The 17613-nt window shown below is 35.9% G+C and overlaps 2 protein-coding genes and 1 pseudogene across 2 annotated transcripts in view; 2 read left to right on the top strand and 1 right to left on the bottom strand.

Moving 5' to 3' along the window:
- The window catches only part of CXHXorf58 (chromosome X CXorf58 homolog), a 40129-nt gene extending 27926 nt beyond the window's left edge, over nucleotides 1-12203 (top strand). The window contains 3 exon segments of the mRNA XM_037822130.1: nucleotides 7186-7415; nucleotides 11117-11279; nucleotides 11839-12203. Coding sequence (XP_037678058.1) covers nucleotides 7186-7415; nucleotides 11117-11279; nucleotides 11839-12012 — 567 coding nt within the window. The 3' untranslated portion in view covers nucleotides 12013-12203.
- LOC119523721 (zinc finger X-chromosomal protein) overlaps nucleotides 1-17613 on the top strand; it is a 725297-nt gene that overhangs the window by 406155 nt on the left and 301529 nt on the right. The gene's annotated exons all lie outside the window — the stretch shown is intronic.
- LOC119523380 lies at nucleotides 13959-15347 on the bottom strand (annotated as a pseudogene).

Below are 17613 nucleotides of genomic sequence, written 5' to 3' on the forward strand. Positions count from 1 at the left end.
CTTCTGTCTTCTTCTTTTTCAAAATTATTTTGACTGTTCAGGGTTCCTTGAAATTTCATGTGAATTTTAGGATGGGTTTTTCCATTTCTGGATCTTAATTTAACTTTTGGATTGTTTGAAACTGATTTTTGGGTGCTGATCTTGTATCCTGCAACTTTGTTGAATTCATTTATTAGCTCTAATAGTTTTTGTGTATGTGTGTGGATTCTTTAGTATTTTCTATATAGAAGATCACTTAATTTTGCAAATAGAGATAGTTTTACTCTTCCTTTCCAGTTTGGATGCCTTTTATTTCTCTTTCATGTCTAATTGTTCTGGCTAGAACTTCCAGTGCAACATTGAATAGAATTGGCAAAAGCAAACATCCTTGTTTTATTTCTGATCTCAGGGAGAAAGCCTTCAATCTTTCACCATTGATGTTAGCTTAGGGTTTTTCATAAATGCCCTTTCTCATGATAAGGAAATTGTCATCTATTCCTAGTTTGTTGAGTATATTTATCATGAAAAGGTGTTGGTTTTTGTCAGATGCTTTTTCTGCATCAATCAAGATGATCATATGTCTTTTCTTCTTTCATCTATTAATGTATATTACATTGATTGATTTTCTGATGTTAAACCACCCTTATATTCCTGGGATAAATTGCACTTGGACATGGAAAATAATCCTTTTAATATGCTGCTGATCATACATTTTATTTAGAGCAAGTCACAGTGTTTCTATATAATAAGAAAGACTTTAGGGAAAAATTATACTTGACCTAAAATGTATATGACAGAAGATGAAGAGGAGGATTAAGGCAGTCAGTACCATTCATGAGGATAACAAGTTTAGCACTGAATCTAAGATACAGTATAACAAGCAGTCCAAGGTGATGGTGTCTTGGTTAGGAATGGGTTCAGCAGCAAGATACAGAAAACTCAGCTAATTAGAGCTTATAGTAAGGTTTTATCTTGTTTGATCATGAAGTTTAAAAGTAGGCAGTTGGGGCTGGTATAGAGATTCAGCAGTGCCATTCAGGATGCAGGGCTCTGTCTGTCTCACCATTCAACCTTCCCATAGTGGGTGATTTTCATCCTGATGTTTGTCCCTAGTAGCTATAAGATCCAACTTCATATTCATGTTCCAGGCAGGAAGGAAGGGGAAGGGAAGAAGGTTTTGCCTTTCTGTTTAGGAAGGATCGCCCTCCTGTGGACTTCTAGGTACATCTCATTGACCAGAACTGTTTCATAGGGCCACCCCTACCTGCAGGAGAGGCTAAGCAAATATTTATCTGGGCTCTGCCACCCTAAATGAAATCAGTGTTCTGTCAAGAAGGGGATTGTCAGATAAGCAACTAGCAGTGTCTGCCACACTGAACTCTTGGGAGTTCACAGGCCATCAGTGAACTCCAAGAACTGAGCAGGGAGGTAAGGAAAATTTTTAATAAAATGGAGGTCAAGACTGGATATCAGGAGGAACAGTTAGATTTTGGGAAATGTTGCACCAATTTAGTCTTATACTGACTAAATTCTTCCCCAAAGCACTTTTTTTCATCTGGGATATTTTTATTGGCCCATACACATGCACCAACTTTTTTTTCTATTTATTAATCAAAAAATTAAAAAAAATTTTCAAACAAAAGAAAACAAAGGAATAAGAAAAACAAATAACCTAAAATAACTATATTGCTTCCAACATGTTCCTTCCATACCCCCAAAAAATTAACAAACCATAACAAAGGAATAAGAAAAACAAATGACCTAAAATAACTACATTGCTTCCAACATGTTCCTACCATACCCAAGAAAATTTACAAACCATAATCATTCCTGAGCATTCCCATAATATTAAGATTACCCTTAATAGCTTATCTGTTCTTATTAGATTATCATTCCCCCTTCACTAGTTGCTGTCTATCTCTAGGTCCCCTACATTCTACGATATAAAACATTTATTTTACATTTTTCACTGAGTTCACATTAGTGGTAACATATAATATCTCTCTGTGTCTGGCTTGTTTCACTCAGCATTATGCCTTCAAGGTTCATCCATGTTGTCATGTTTCATGACCTCGTTCCTTCTTACTGCCGCGTAGTATTCTATCGTGTGTATATACCACGTTTTGTTTATCCATTCATCTGTTGAAGTACATTTGGATTGTTTCCATCTCTTGGCAATTGTGAAAAATGCCGCTTTGAACATCGGTGTGCAAATATCTGTTCGTGTCACTGCTTTCAGATCTTCTGGGTATATACCGAGAAGTGAAATACATGCACCAACTTTTGCCCAGCTATATCCTTGAAGATGCTCCTCTGCTTCTGACATGAAAACAAAACTTATTTTTTTATCACTTCTAAAAATTCTATGAATTCTATGAATTCAAAAACTAATTTCCCTGAGCTGCTTTTAAATTATTGAATAGCACTATTATATTTCTATGGTACTTTACAATATGCAAAGTGCTTTCACACATATTTATTACATTTAATCCTCACAAGAACCCTATGAGATAGGTTTTACTATCCCCAATGTGTTATATGAGAAAACTGGAGTCAGAGAGATTAAATGACTTGCCCAAGTTCATAGTAAGTAGTAGAATTGGGACTGACATACCTGGATCTTCAGATTCTATTTTCAGTGTTCCTGTTACGGCTTACATTGGTAAAAATTCTAAATAAGGGAAGCGTGGAAGTCTATGTACTCTAGTTACTCCTCAATTATTAAAGATCCTGTATAGAAAATTATCACATCCTCTGTATAAAACTAGTTCTTCAAATCCTTTGTGAGGTAAGGCAACTTTAAATAATTTGCCTTAAATAAGATTATTTTTATACATTTAGTGATTAACAAAATTTTATTGAGTATCTACTATATGTCAGATTTTGGCAGATGCTGGCAATACAGTGAGGAAAAAAATTACATGATTTCTTTCATGGAGCTTAGAGTCTAATTTAAGGAACAGATATTAATCAAATATCATTCTAATAAATGTAAAAATCATAAATTCAATAAATACATAGTGCTGATGAATGGATAAACAAAATATGGTATATATGTACAATGGGATATTACTTAGCCCTAGAAAGGAATGAAGTTCTGATACATGCTACAACATGGATGACCCTTAAAAACATTATACTAAGTGAAAAAAGCCAGACACAAAAGGCCACATATTGTGGCCTTGCATTTATATGAAATATCCAGAATAAGCAAATCCATAGAGACAGAAAGTAGATTATTGTGTGCCAGGGCTGGGGTGAGTTGAGGTTGGGGAATGACTGCTAACAGGTACAGAGTTTCTTTTTGGGATGAAGGAAATATTCTGGAATTAGTAGTGATGGTTTTGCAACAGTGTGAATATACTAAAACCACTGAATTGTATGTTTTAAAATGGTTAAGATGGTGAATTTTATATAAATCAAAAATAAATACCTAGTGTTAAGAAGGTGCATGTCAGGGACTTAATCTACTAAGGGAGGGTTCTGATTTCATATGGATGTTTTCTGCTACAAGTAGTGGAATATTCCCAACTACAGAAGGCTTAAACAATTAAGGGCATTTATCATCCCATGTTAGAAGTACCCAGAGAGGTGGTTCCTGGGCTAGCTAATTCAGCATCTCAGGGATATCATGGTTCTAGGTCAGCTTCTGTACACTTCTCTTGGGTTTTCCCACATGGTAATAAGATGACTGTCACATACTCAACTACATTCAAAGGCAGAAAGATTGGGAACTCCAAGCATACTTCTCTCTTTATCTTAAGAAAGAAAATCTTTCTCACAAGCCCCTAACAAACTTCCCCTCAGGTCCCATTGGCCACAACTGGATCACATGTTCCAGCTAAACCAATCCCTGATAAAGGAAAATGGAATCATTTCCCACGATTGGCTTAGAACAGTCCTGGTTCATGTGCTGGGGCCCTCCTTCCTTGAGCATATTGTTATTCCATACCTGAAAAATAAATCAGGGCCTCGCTACCAAGGGAGAGGTGGGGAGTGGTTGCTGGGCAGGCAGTCAACAATGTGTGTCACAGCCTCCCTGAGGCAGTGCTGACTGAGCTGAGGTCTGGGGGTGACACTCCAGGCAAAGGCTCTGTGGCAGGAGGAGATGCCAGGGCCTGAAAGCAAATCTGTGGGACTGGAGAAGAGAGAGAGCACAGAGGAGTGTGGTATCCAGTCAGGCTGGAGGGCTAGTAAGAGATCCATTATGCAGGGCCTTTAGACCATAGTAAGCTGTTCATTTTTTTCTTTATTCTATGTGCAATGAGAAGCTGGTGCGGTGTTTCAAGAAATAAGGCAATCTAATTTAATGAGTGAAAAGATCACTCTGGCTGCAGTGTAAAGAATGGAATAGAGAGCTGCAAGAGCCCTTTCCTAGTATGGAGGCTCTTGCAGTATCCTAGGAGAGATGGCGGTAGCTTGGTTTTGGGGTGTGCGACTGGAGACACGAGATAATTAGAGAATAAAAGCAGTGATCCTTGGTGACAGGCAGGGAGGTAAGCTAAAGGAAGGTGTCTAGCATGGCTCCTAGGTTTCTAGTTTGCATAACTCAGTAGAGAGCAGTGCTGGATTAGGAAACTGAAACTAGACACCTGAATAATAATAATAGCAAATGCATATGTAATACTAACTCCTTTTATTCTCATAAGAACCTTGAGAGGGACACTATTATTACCCGTTTTACAAGTTCTAAAGAAACAAGGGATCTCAAAATTATAGCTCATAATAATATATGGCCATAACTATTCACTTGCTTCAGCATGAAACATGAAATTAATGCAGTGCCTTAGAAATTCAGAATTGTGTTTTCTTTCTTTTAGAACCTTAGCTTATGAGATTAGGGAATTGAACCAGGAAATAAGTAGGCTAGGAATGCCTACTATCTTTTCTAAGGGTGTGGGTCACATACTTGCAGACTGTGAATATGTCAAGGATTGATGTCATAAAGAAGTGTCCCCAGATAGACATATTAGAAGAGAAAGATATGATTGCTGATATTTCTTGAGCCCTTATATAGGAAAGGCACTGTTTTTAGCTCTTTATGTGCATTTTACCTCCTTTCATTTTCAAGTTTGTAAATTAGGTGACCCTTTTTATGGATGAGAAAAACAAGGCTTAATGATGTTAAATAAACTTTACCAAGGTCACACAACTATTAAGTGGCAGAGCAGATCATTGACAGTTCTGGGATGCTTATACATTTTACTACTGCACTCTTAGGAAATAAAATATACAGGCAGTCCTCACTTTGCACGGTAGAGTAGGACCATAAAAATGACCATGTAAGCTGAAGCCATGCAAAGCCATCCTAATAATCAGTGGGAGAAGTCACAGTTGTTTGGTGACCTTTGAAAAATTTTGCCACTCTCTTACTGTTTGCTATAAATGTGTAGGAAAATGAAAAATAATAGTAAAACTTTTATTTCATTCATTGTAATTTAAAATATTAGAATCAATGAGAAGCAAAGTTTTTTTTATTTCTTTGTAAAGAACTTATCAACTGTGAATATATTAAAAATCATTCAATTATACACTTTAAATGGGTGAATTGTGTAGTATATAAATCTCAATAAAACCGTTAAGAAAACAGCTTATCAAGAGTAGTTTGGACAGTGCTTTTCTTCTTCTTGTCATATACCTTATGATAGAGAATGAGCCTCTTTTCTATGCCTTGCCAAATTGTCAGACTCCTATCTAAATTTGGATCAGCTCCTAACATTTTATCCTTTACACTTTGGATGTTGTGAAATATGTCTGAGAGTTCCTTTAATGTGAAGGGTTTTTTTTGTTTTATTTTGTTTTGTTTTGCCGGAGTCGCTTCCTTTGGGACAGCTTCATCCTTTTCGTCACACCCGTTTTCCTCATTTATGTCAATAAGTTCACCTTCACTAAGTTCCTCTGGCTGCATACCCACAGCCTCTTGAATGACGGCAGTGTCAGCATTCTCACGGTCACCTGTTTCTTCTAGAATCTCATTTACCTTTGATTCAAATTTCACTTCTGGCGTTATCACTTTTCATTTCTTTGCTAGCCAATTCCCTCTTTTGATTATCCACTTTTGTGAAATGTCACATGGGTTTATCACTGGGAGCCACAGAGTCAACATAACTATACACTTTGCTGTCTGTAAACTAACAGATGCGCAGTGACCAATCACCAACAGACTTGGAAAGAAGTAACATGATTGGTCATTGATCATGATGCGCATCTGTTATTTACATAGCCATCTGTGGACTGAAGTGCTAGCAGCAAAGTTTGTACTTTATGCTATTACTCACAGTTAATATACCATGGTGACTGAAATTTGAACCGTGTTGTTGGGGGACTGGTATTATTTGACTAAATAGTGGTAATTGAAATTCATGCATGCCAAAGCAGTGCAAACAAGTACTGCCTCTGTGTGTGTGTGTGTGTGTGTATGTAGTATATACCCACAATGCCTAGGTGTCATTCCCTCTCCTAGCATTATAAGCTCCTCCTGCCCTATTCCTATCTCTTAGATAAATATTCATAATGTTGAATTGATTATATTTGTATCTTTAATACCATTTTAAATTGAAAAATAAGGAAAAGTGGGATTTCTATAAATACTCCAAATGAAAATAGCGAAATTCACCACTTAGCGCCAGAGATGAACTCATTATTTCTATAAAGGCTTGTGCAAATGGTCCTCTCAACCTAAGCATGTCATAATGAGCACTACCAGGCATGTAGAAACATAGCTATTATCATTAATTTTTAGACTCATCGTGAGTGTAATTTATCTCAGTTTTATTTTCCATAAAATGTTTATTCATTAAATCAGTACTTAGTGAGTGTGTTACTTTGTGCATGATACTGTGTACAGGGATCCTGCCTTCCAGCAGGAGAGATAAGACATACACAGATATTAAAACAGTGAGTGGTCAGTAATAAGAGTCCTAGAAGAGACATGTTGATAAAGTTCAGAGATGTGGTCAAGGAATGCTTTTTGGATGAAGGGACATTTGAGTGGAACCTTGGGAAATGTGTCTAAAAACATTTTAGAGCACCCATAACCAGTCATTCTTTCTTCTTTTTCAAGCACTTATTCTTTTTTTAAAAATTGAGATGAAATTCATATAACATAAAATAAACCACCTTAAAGTGAACAATTCAGTGGCATTTAGTATATTCACAATGTTGTGTGACCACCACAAATCATTCTCAATTGTTTTTTCCATCTAGTATTCTAGTCTACTGGATGAGACCCCTGCACGTTCTGGTGGCAGAAATAACTACTGGAGAAGACTAAGCCTGGAAAACATTCCCAGGACAATGATAATGTATGACATAGTCAATTATGCAGAGTCTGGAATAATCTCAAGCCGACTACAAAAAGAACTGAAGTATCTATTACAGAAACCACGAACAGAAGAGATGCGTCGGCATCAGCTACGGATTGTTTCTGAAGTTAGGTAAAAGTGATCCTTCATCAGGGTTACAATACTGGGGGCTTTCTGAATATGTACACATTCTACCAAATAGCTAATTAAAGATAATAAAAATGGGGCATATGGGGAAAATAGGGTTGGGACAGAGCATTCAAAATGGATGCAACTTTGTGAACAGAGAACTAACAAAAGAACAGTTGGTACCTGGGGAGATAACTTGGACCACCAGACAAGCAATTCAGTATGGCTAGAGTCTACCACAGCAAATATTAAAAAATGTACAACAATAGAGTGGAAATGCTGGCAACTCTAATTGGAGCAGGTAGTGGAAGTGGACCCTGGGCCATGTGGTTGCTTTTTTTTTTTTTTTTTTTTTTTTTTTAATTCAGTTTTATTGAAATATATTCACAAACCATACAGTCATCCATGGTATACAATCAACTGTTCACAGTATGATCATATAGTTATGCGTTCATCACCACAATCTATTTCTGAACATTTTCCTTACATCAGAAAGAATCAGAATAAGAATAAAAAATATAAGTGAAAAGAGAATACCCAAACCATCCCCCCATCCCACCCTATTTGTCATTTAGTTTTTACTCCCATTTTTCTACTGATTTTTTTTCAATTTTTTAACTTTGTTTATCAAAAAATTAAAAACAAACAGGCAAACAACAACCAAAAAAACCCCACAACATTTCAAACAAAGCAATGGATTAAGGAAAACAAATAACCTAAAATAACTACTTTGCTTCCAATATGTTCCTACCATACCCCAAGAAAATTAATAAACCATGTCCAAACAGAGGAGTAAGAAAAACAAATAATCTAAAATAACTACATTGCTTCCAACATGTTCCTACCATACCCCAAGAAAATTAACAACCCCTAAGAAAACAAAGGAATAAGAGAAAAAAAAAACCTAAAATAACTCTATTGCTTCCAACATGATCTTACTATATCCAAGAATGTTTACAAACCATAATCATTCCTGAGCATTCCCATAACATTGAGATTACCCTCCATAGTTTATCTGTTCTTATTACATTATCATTCCCCCTCCACTAATTGGTATCTCTAGGTCCCCTACATTCTACAGTATAAAACATTGTACATTTTTCACAGAATTCACATTAGTGGTAACATACAATATCTCTCTTTTTGTGCCTGGCTTATTTTGCTCAGCATTATGTCTTTTTTTTTTTTTTTAATCTTCATTTCATTGAGATATATTCATATACCACGCAGTCATACAAAACAAATTGTACTTTCGATTGTTCACAGTACCATTACATAGTTGTACATTCATCACCCAAATCAATCCCTGACACCTTCATTAGCACACACACAAGAATAACAAGAATAATAATTAGAGTGAAAAAGAGCAATTGAAGTAAAAAAGAACACTGGGTACCTTTGTCTGTTTGTTTCCTTCCCCTATTTTTCTACTCATCCATCCATAAACTAGACAAAGTGGAGTGTGGTCCTTATGGCTTTCCCAATCCCCTTGTCACCCCTCATAAGCTACATTTTTATACAACTGTCTTCGAGATTCATGGGTTCTGGGTTGTAGTTTGATAGTTTCAGGTATCCACATGTGGTTGCTTTTTAAGTGAACATGCCAAGAACCAAGAGCCACCCAAGCTGGGAGTGGTGGAGTAAGGAAGTGGGGGTCCTCTGGAGAGAGAGCCATACATACAGGTGCTAGTTTTAATTTTTGTAAATACAATTAAAATAGGGGTCCCATTGCCCATGCAACATGTTGCTGGGGGCTTTTTCCTTTTCTGCTGAAGGTTATAATTCTACTTTTGCTATTCTGTCTCCCCTTGCCTAGGATAAATTGCATATGAATTACACTGATATTATTCCCTTCTTTACCAATGGCATATGAGCCTATTCACATTATAGAAAGGCATATTGTAGCAAAATAGAGTATATTGTGATCTATCTGAAACAACATGGACAGAAAATGACTGCTCCAATTATATTCTTCTCTTTCCCTTATCAAGTTTCACCTAACCTATCTTATTTACAAATTATGCTTTCTTTCTTAAGAAAAAGAAAGAGATAATAAGACTGAAGAAGACCTGTTGGTAATTTATTTTCACACACTCATATTTGAAATGAAAAATACTCCCTTAGTACATGAAGAGGACACTAATGACCCTCTGTTGGGCAAACACACTGTTTTTCCAGTAGAGATGAGTGGTGCTGACCCAATAACAAAATTTAGCTCATTTATTTTATGATCAGATGGCCTCATATAGGGCACAGTCTGTCATCATGAAATAGATTTTCTCTAACTCATCCTTATAAGAACTGAATATATAACTTGACCCTCTCACCACCAAGGTCAAATAAGTAATGTAATTTTCTCTGCCACCATATGCAACCCCAGGCTCCCTGCTATTTGGATTCATGCTAATAATTATCCAAGAATGAGTCATTTAAGAGCCGAATGAATAGTCACATTCTAAATCAATTGAAGAGGAAAAAGTACTTTCATAAAGTCTTCTTTGAATGCAGTCCTAGTTTGGGATCTCCCAGAAGCAAACCCTAAGACAGGGATTCAAGTGCAAGCAGTTTATCTAAAAGATGATTCCAGGGAACAGTGATGGGGGCTGGAGAAGTGAAAAAGGGAAGAGAAGGCAGCCAAAACAGGGTGTGTTATCAAGCAAGTTACCACTGTGGGTAACAGGAGCTTAATCCCTCCTGGGAATGCCAGAGGCAATGTAGAACTTGTAACTCAGAGCTATCCCTCAGCAGGCAAGGGCGTTGGGAGTATTTACACACCAACACTCATCAGTCATCGGTCAAGGGTTGCTTAGGAGGAGAGGCATTCATTCTCAGGCACTCTTGGCCTTGCGCGCAGATGGGCCCTTGTTTTCAAAGAAAGCTCTCAGGCTGAGTGATGCAGATGCTGGCAGTTGGAATTTGGGCCTGTGTGCCCTGCAGTGGTAAGGCCAAGGCGATGTGGGCATGAAACCAACTGTGTCTGATTCCAAGACTAATAAAAACAGCTTGTGTTTTCAGTCATTATGAAATTTAAATTTTTTTGTATTAGTATATGGTTTTTTAAAAAAAGATTTAAATAGCTAGAACACAGTATTTTTTTAGAAAAGCTGATTTAAAATTGTTATCAGGTGTTATAATTTTCATCATCATCATCGTCAACATCATAATCTATACACCTTCATAAGTGACAGATAAAGAACTATGCTAATGGAAGTATTAAGTGTTCAAGGAGCCTGATACATACAACCTACTTTCAAATGTTTAGAAAGATAGATAGATAGAAGAAAGGAAGGGAGAGAGGGAGGGAGGGAGGAAGGAAAAGAAAGGAAAAGAAAGAAGAAAGAAAAAGAAAGGAAATGGCAAATCAGCAAAATGTTGAAAGTTGGTGGATCAGGGTGTCTGGGTGGGGAGTATGTTGGAGTTCTCTGTATGAGTTTTGTGTTATTTTTGCAACTGTTCTGTAAGTCTGAAATTATTTTAAAATAAAAAAATTTTTAAAAAGAGTAAATGAACAAGTGAAAAAAAATATGCCAAGTAACTCAAGCAGAAATTATAACTTTGGCCTAAAAGCTTAAGTGCAGTATTGCTCCTAGTTTTGAGGTCTGTTATATATTTTTTAGAGAATGCTTTAATAAAATTTGAAACTTGCCTTACATTTAAATTTTATTTTCTGCAATTTTTCTGTCTATAATACAAAATATTTCTAGGTGTCCTTCACCCTCGTCAATTACCTCTCCTTTATATCGGCCCTACAAACAAAAAAGTCAGATTAAACATCTGGGTCGTCGATCCAAGAAAGCTCTTTTGAAAGTTGAAAAAATGAGAAATGCTTATAAGATGGATAAAGAAAAAAATGCTTCAGTGATGACAGTAAGTTTAACTTGCACTGAATTCATTGTTTTGGAGAATATTCAAACTGCCTGTAAGTATAATTGCTGAGCAATTCTACTTCCATAAGTAGAATTTTCCTAATCTGCAGGTTTAAGTATGAAACACCTTTTATATATACCTCAGATAGTATACAGCTACTTTCATCTTGGTAACATATTTTAAAAATTCTTAAAGAATATTATTAACTATCCTGATAAATACCAGTTGCTTTGGCTCCACATCAGCATGAGTTGGCAGAAAACTATTGTCACTGTTATGTTGACACTGTTATTTGGGCACATCTGATGGTCTTTTCTCAATATAGAAGTAGTTTCTATTAACTTATTAAAAGCTATACTGTGTAAAGTCTGTCTCATTATACTCCTACATTGTAAGAATATTTACAATGAGTTTATTCATATATTGCTATGTAAAAAAAAAAAGCTATAAATTGGGGGAGGAGGGTGAGCCTAAGTATAAACAGCCAAACATCAAAATATAAAAGTAATAATAACCAAATATAAGGCATTTTCTGCTTTTTTTTTTTTTTTTTACTTAGGAACCACAAAAGGACACATCAAGTACAAAGCAACAGGCAATCATCATCTCCACCCCAGATTTTGACATTGTGAAAGTTCAAGAACCCATGTCGGATGAGGAAATGGAAAAAGAACAAAAGGAATTATTTGCCTGGTCTCAAGAGTTATGTATGAATAATCCTCCAACCTTTTAATGCATAGCTCATTGACAAAATAGCAAAGTTATTTAACAATCTGCTTGTCTATCTATAAGTGATCACTGTGAGTATTAAAAGAAAATAAAACATAAACAGGCCCCTCAGTATGCTCTCCTAACCAAATATGTGAGAGATTAAGTCTTTTTTGCATTACCATAGGTACAAATATTTTTTACTGACAGAATTTCACTCTGAATAAATTACTTAGATTAGATGCCCTCGTTCTAATGGTATACAGTATGGTTTAAGATATGATGAGTAAATCAATTCCTGGAACTTTTATTACATTTTAATTTTCTTTCATTTTTTAAAATATCTGAACCAGCCATGCTTAGCATAAATATTAGAATTCACAGAATAAAAGCCTGCTTTTGAGTCAGCCTCCAGTGGCTTTTTTTTAGCTGCATGTTGTTTTTACAGAACAGCTTGTGAATGACCTATTCTGAATTATAATAAAAATAATAATGAATTTGTTGCTATGGTAAGAACAGCTTATGAATGACCTATTCTAAATTATAATAAAAATAATGAATTTGTTGCTAGAGTCAGAGTGACATAGCATACCTAATCATTATTGAGCATTGTAAGCACCTGGGGCAGAATGTTCCCCGCTTTAATGTACTTTCGATATTTTTGAAGTATGAAGATTGTTTGGAGTAATATTTATCGATTTCATTTTGAATTGATACATTCTCATTCCTGGTATAGAACAAATTATTAATATTTGCTATGATCCAAACTATTGGGCCATATCAAACCTTACCAGAGGCTGTGTTAATCCAAATGCAATTATTTATTGAACTTTAAGAATACAGTCTTCATTACTGCTTAACATTTAAAATGTGTAGATTGATTGCTCATTTAACTCAGGCAAAGCAGCCTATAAAAGAATCTCATCCTCTGCCAAAATATTCTCTTAAATGATAAAGAATTTTGGAGTAAATGTGTGATTCCTACTAGAATGTATTTATTTTAAATATACACTCTTTAATATTAATACATCCTCATTTGATATCCAAAAAGGATAGATGATCATCCCCCTTGTTTTCAGAGCTTGTACTAGACACTGGTTAAATATAAAAACACATTTCTCCTCATGAGTCACACATATTCCGTCCTTAATGAGCAAAGTAGTCCCTTTTCCAATCAGATGCATATCAAACTCAGTCCACCCAAAGTACATGCAGTAGCAAAGCTAAGTAACATTTCAGGTAGTAAGATAGAGGAAAGGGACAAAGGAAGGACACACTCTTTTTAAAAAAAAAAAATCAAAATGACCCTTTATTTTAAATGTAGATAGTATCATAATTCATCAAAATAATTTCTAATACTTAATTGCTTCTTAAATATTTTTTTATAAATGATGCTTTCTGAAGTTAAAAGTAACATGGATTCAATAAAGGCTTTTAAAATTATCTATTTAGAACATATTAAACCAATGATAATAGTAAGTAAAAAATATAAGTTGTGTCCTATGAAGTCTTCTAGGAAAGGAAATCATGACAATTTTCCTACCAAATGCCATTCCATCATTAAAAGGGATTAAAAAGAAACATAAATGAATTTGAACAGAAATGCCAATCTCCTGCATTTGGTTCTTTGTACAAAACCAAGACTTTAAAGTTGAAATTACATTCTATAAGCAAGAAATTCCTTAACAGCAGCTCAGAAACGACATTAATATCTTGGTGAAATGTACTTCGTCATCTACTGATGGTAACACGGTACTCCAATCTTTAATATATTTGCTGTCTCACCTCTGCTAATCTTCCCAAGCATCTCCATAGGACAAGAAAATGCTCATCCTCTCAAAGATAGTTCTATCCAAATAGGAAATCAGTTCAGGGTTTTTCTTGTACCATCAATATTCTTTGTAAAGCACCACATTTTACAGAGAAGGCAAAGCCTAGGGAATCACAGCATTCCAGTCTGAGGTCTCCACCTTAACCTTCCAAATGCCACTGTTGTGAAGAGGAGTCATCACAAATTGCCATAGCAGCATAGCCTTTCTGACTCAGTGGCCCAACAACTTTCAGGCACTATCCAACTGATACCTGGTAGAGCTGATTATTTTTCCCAAAGGTCCATTGTTGAGATCCTCCTGGCCCATGGCACTTCATGAGTTGTGGTGGGTCTGATGAGTGAGTCTCGGACATATCCAGGCAAAGGAGATTATTTAAAACCAATTCATGCTCTTCATTATAAACCCAGATCTGCTTTGGGTCACTATAGTCATACACCTTAAGCACTACAAGGCCTCCTTTCTGATTTGGGCGGCCTTGTGCCACCAGACATTTGTTGGTCTGGAGGTGATAGAGCCTTCCACGCTGAAGGACTTCGGAGTGTTTTGACCCTCTATTAATAAAAATGGGTTGCTGTGGTTTGGCATTGGGCTGAGATATCTGCATCTGTGGGTAAATATTATCCAAATATCATTTAAATGATTTACAACCCAACTTCTTTCTCAATTCAACACACTCACTAATATTTCCATAGCTTTTGGTCTTCAGATCAGGTCTTAAGAAAAAATACTGTTCCTTATATTCATCCAACCATACATTTGCCAGCCTCAAAGAGTTCTGTGTCCTGGCCTTCAGATCCATGTGGTCATCTTTTCCCAAAAATGTGTCCTACTCTAGAGCAAGGGATGATAAAGAGCTTATCTCCACACATTCAGACCCGAAATGATATTTCCAAATTTTCTCCTCCCCAGATATCCATGCCACTGTCATACTATCCAAGTTCATTGAGATAGTAAATCTGTTCATGGCAAACAATTCTCCAGCCATTGTAGGTGACTTTATTGGTGCAGTAGCTCCTTCTGGTCCTTCTAACTCAGAAAGAGGAACAAGATCCCATTTAAAGTGTAGTCCTCAATTGAATCCTCCTCGTACAATAGGACATGAGCTGTATGTGAGCATATCAGCACTGATGATATCAATCACTGGGCACACCACGGTTTTACTGTCTTCCTGGATTGCAGCCAGCAAGGGCTGTAGCCATCTCGTCCACTTCACAGTGGCTGTCTAGGAATACAAGAATTTCTCCTGTAGCGTGTGCTGCTCGAATCAATCCCTCACACTTCTTATTTCTTATTACTTTAGTTTTTCCAGGGAGATATTTTTGGATGTATTCATCAGTTCTCCTTTCAAATCATCAAAGTCACTATCATTGTCCACTAGGATAATTTCATTAAGAAGATGCGCAGGAGTCTGGTCTATGACACTGTGTGCTGTCCGGAACAAGGCAGAAAAAGCTTCATTGTAGAAACAAATAACAACGCTAGCAACTAGAAGATCAGTTGGGTGAGACTTTTCTTTACATCCGGACATCGGCAGCCCAGGATTGCTGTCTTCCAGGACTCAGACTGCGGCATCTTCTCTCCCGCCACAGCCCCAGTCCAGGACACACTCTTAATGTTTAAAGACACCTACTTCTCATATCTTGTTGGCTATAACTTCATCCATCACAACACCTAGCTATAAGGGATAGTTTGGGGCAGTTATGTATCCAACTAAAATTCTTTTATTATAAAAGAAAGAGATAGTGGATATTAAGGCACAGCTAGTATCCACTGCCACACAGAGATTATGTCTTCTTATTCTTCTGATTCACATTGAACATTGTAACCACATCACAGAAAATCCTTTTAAAAGTATTTTCCCATATGGTGATGGGATGCATAATCCCATCACCATAATATAACGACTATTTTCATTTGTTTGTACCTTTCCAATTTGTCTAAATGTACACATATTTTTCACATGGTTGTAATCATAAGTAACATGGATTTTAAATTCCACTTAATATTAAATGTTATGTAATATTAAACATACTCCATTTAAAAATAATTATTTTTAATGGCCACATGGTAACCCATTGGGTTGATGAGGCATAATTTACTTAAATCCATATTATTGAATATTTAAGTTGTTTCTAAATTCTTGAGACTTGCTTTGCAATCAAGTACATGGTCAATCAGTTTTAGTAAATGTTTCTTACACACTTAAGAAAAATGTGCATTCTCTATAGTTGGGTATAAGGTTCTACATATGTCTTTTTGATCAAGCTTGTTGATTGTGTTCTTTATATTTTCTATATGCTACTAATATTTGGTCTATTTGCTGAGAAAGGTATAAATTAAAATTTCCCACTATGGTGGTGGACTTTTCAGTTTCTCCTCATAATTCTGTCAATTTTTGCTTTGTGTTATTTGAAGATATTATTAGGTACATATATCATTTCAGAATTAGCATATCTTCCTGATGAATTGAATCTGTTATCTTTATGTAGTTACTATCTCTATTACAAATAATGCATTTTACCTTGAAGACTATTTTGTCCAATAGGAACACAGCCATGCTATCTTTCTTCTGGTTAGGGTTTGCCTGGCATATCTTTTTCCATATTTTTATTTTCAACCTTTTCATGTGTCAGAGACTGGCTAGATGCTCAGTAATTTCATTTCCTCTTCCTGGATACAAAGGACAACATTTCCCAGCTTTTCTTGCAGGTATGTTGGGGACCATGTGAACTGAGTTCTGGTCGGAGGAGTGTGGGCAGAAGTGATGTATGCCCCTTCTAAGCTTGGCCCCGAGAGTATCATCCCTGCTCTTCTATGCTCTGTCTCTCTCCCTATTCACGTGGCCCGAGGCAAAGAACTTCATGGAATTGAAAGATCCCAAGCTCCTATGTCATTGATTGGAGAAATTGCCAGAGCAGAAGCCTGACCTCACGAAACTGTGATGTGAGCAAGAAATAAACGTTATTGTGTTAAGCCACAAAGATCTTGAGGGTTATTTGTTAAAGCCACTAACGTTAATTATTCTGATATGCCATGTCTTTGTGTTTTAGGTTTTCTCTAGGATATAACAAATATCTGGACTTTTTGTTTTGTTTTGTTTTAATCCAATCTGATGAGGTCTTTCTTTTAACTGGTGAATTTAGTTCATTTGCATTTTATTGTGATTTAATCAATTATTGATATATGTGGAATTACTTTTACAATTTAATTTTGTGCTATTTCTCCTGCTTTTTCTGTCTTTTCCCCCTTTTCCTGTTTTCTTTCAGATTGTTCTTTCAATTCTACTTTTTTTCCACCACTGTTTTGGAAGTTATACACTAATCTTAGTGATTACTCTTAAATTTTCAATGTGTGTACTTAATAAAAGGCTAAAGTTAATTAATAGCTTTGTCCTCCTCTCAAACTATCCAAGGGCCTTAGAATAGCAATCACCATCTGCTTGTCTTAGAAGTCATTTTTTTCTATATTTTAGCACTATCTTATTTTTAACCTCCAAATTAGTCATTATTATTGTTTCATAAAATACTTTCCCTCTGGGATCATTTTTCTTTATCCTGATGTATGCTCTTAAAAGCTCTTTGTATGAGAGTCTTTGGGTCATAACCTTTCAAGTTTGGTTTTCTGAAAATGTCCTCATTTCTCTCTTCTTCTTAAATATATAAGTTGGGTAGGCATCAAATTCTAGATTGACAGTTTTCTCAGCAATCTGAAGTTACTGTTCCACTGTCTTCTAGTTGTTGCTGGTATTGACAGATTGCTCAGGGCATCAGTCATTTACCATAGTAGTTTGTAAT

Source organism: Choloepus didactylus, chromosome X, assembly GCF_015220235.1.
Source record: "Choloepus didactylus isolate mChoDid1 chromosome X, mChoDid1.pri, whole genome shotgun sequence".
Classification (NCBI taxonomy): Eukaryota; Metazoa; Chordata; class Mammalia; order Pilosa; family Megalonychidae; genus Choloepus; species Choloepus didactylus.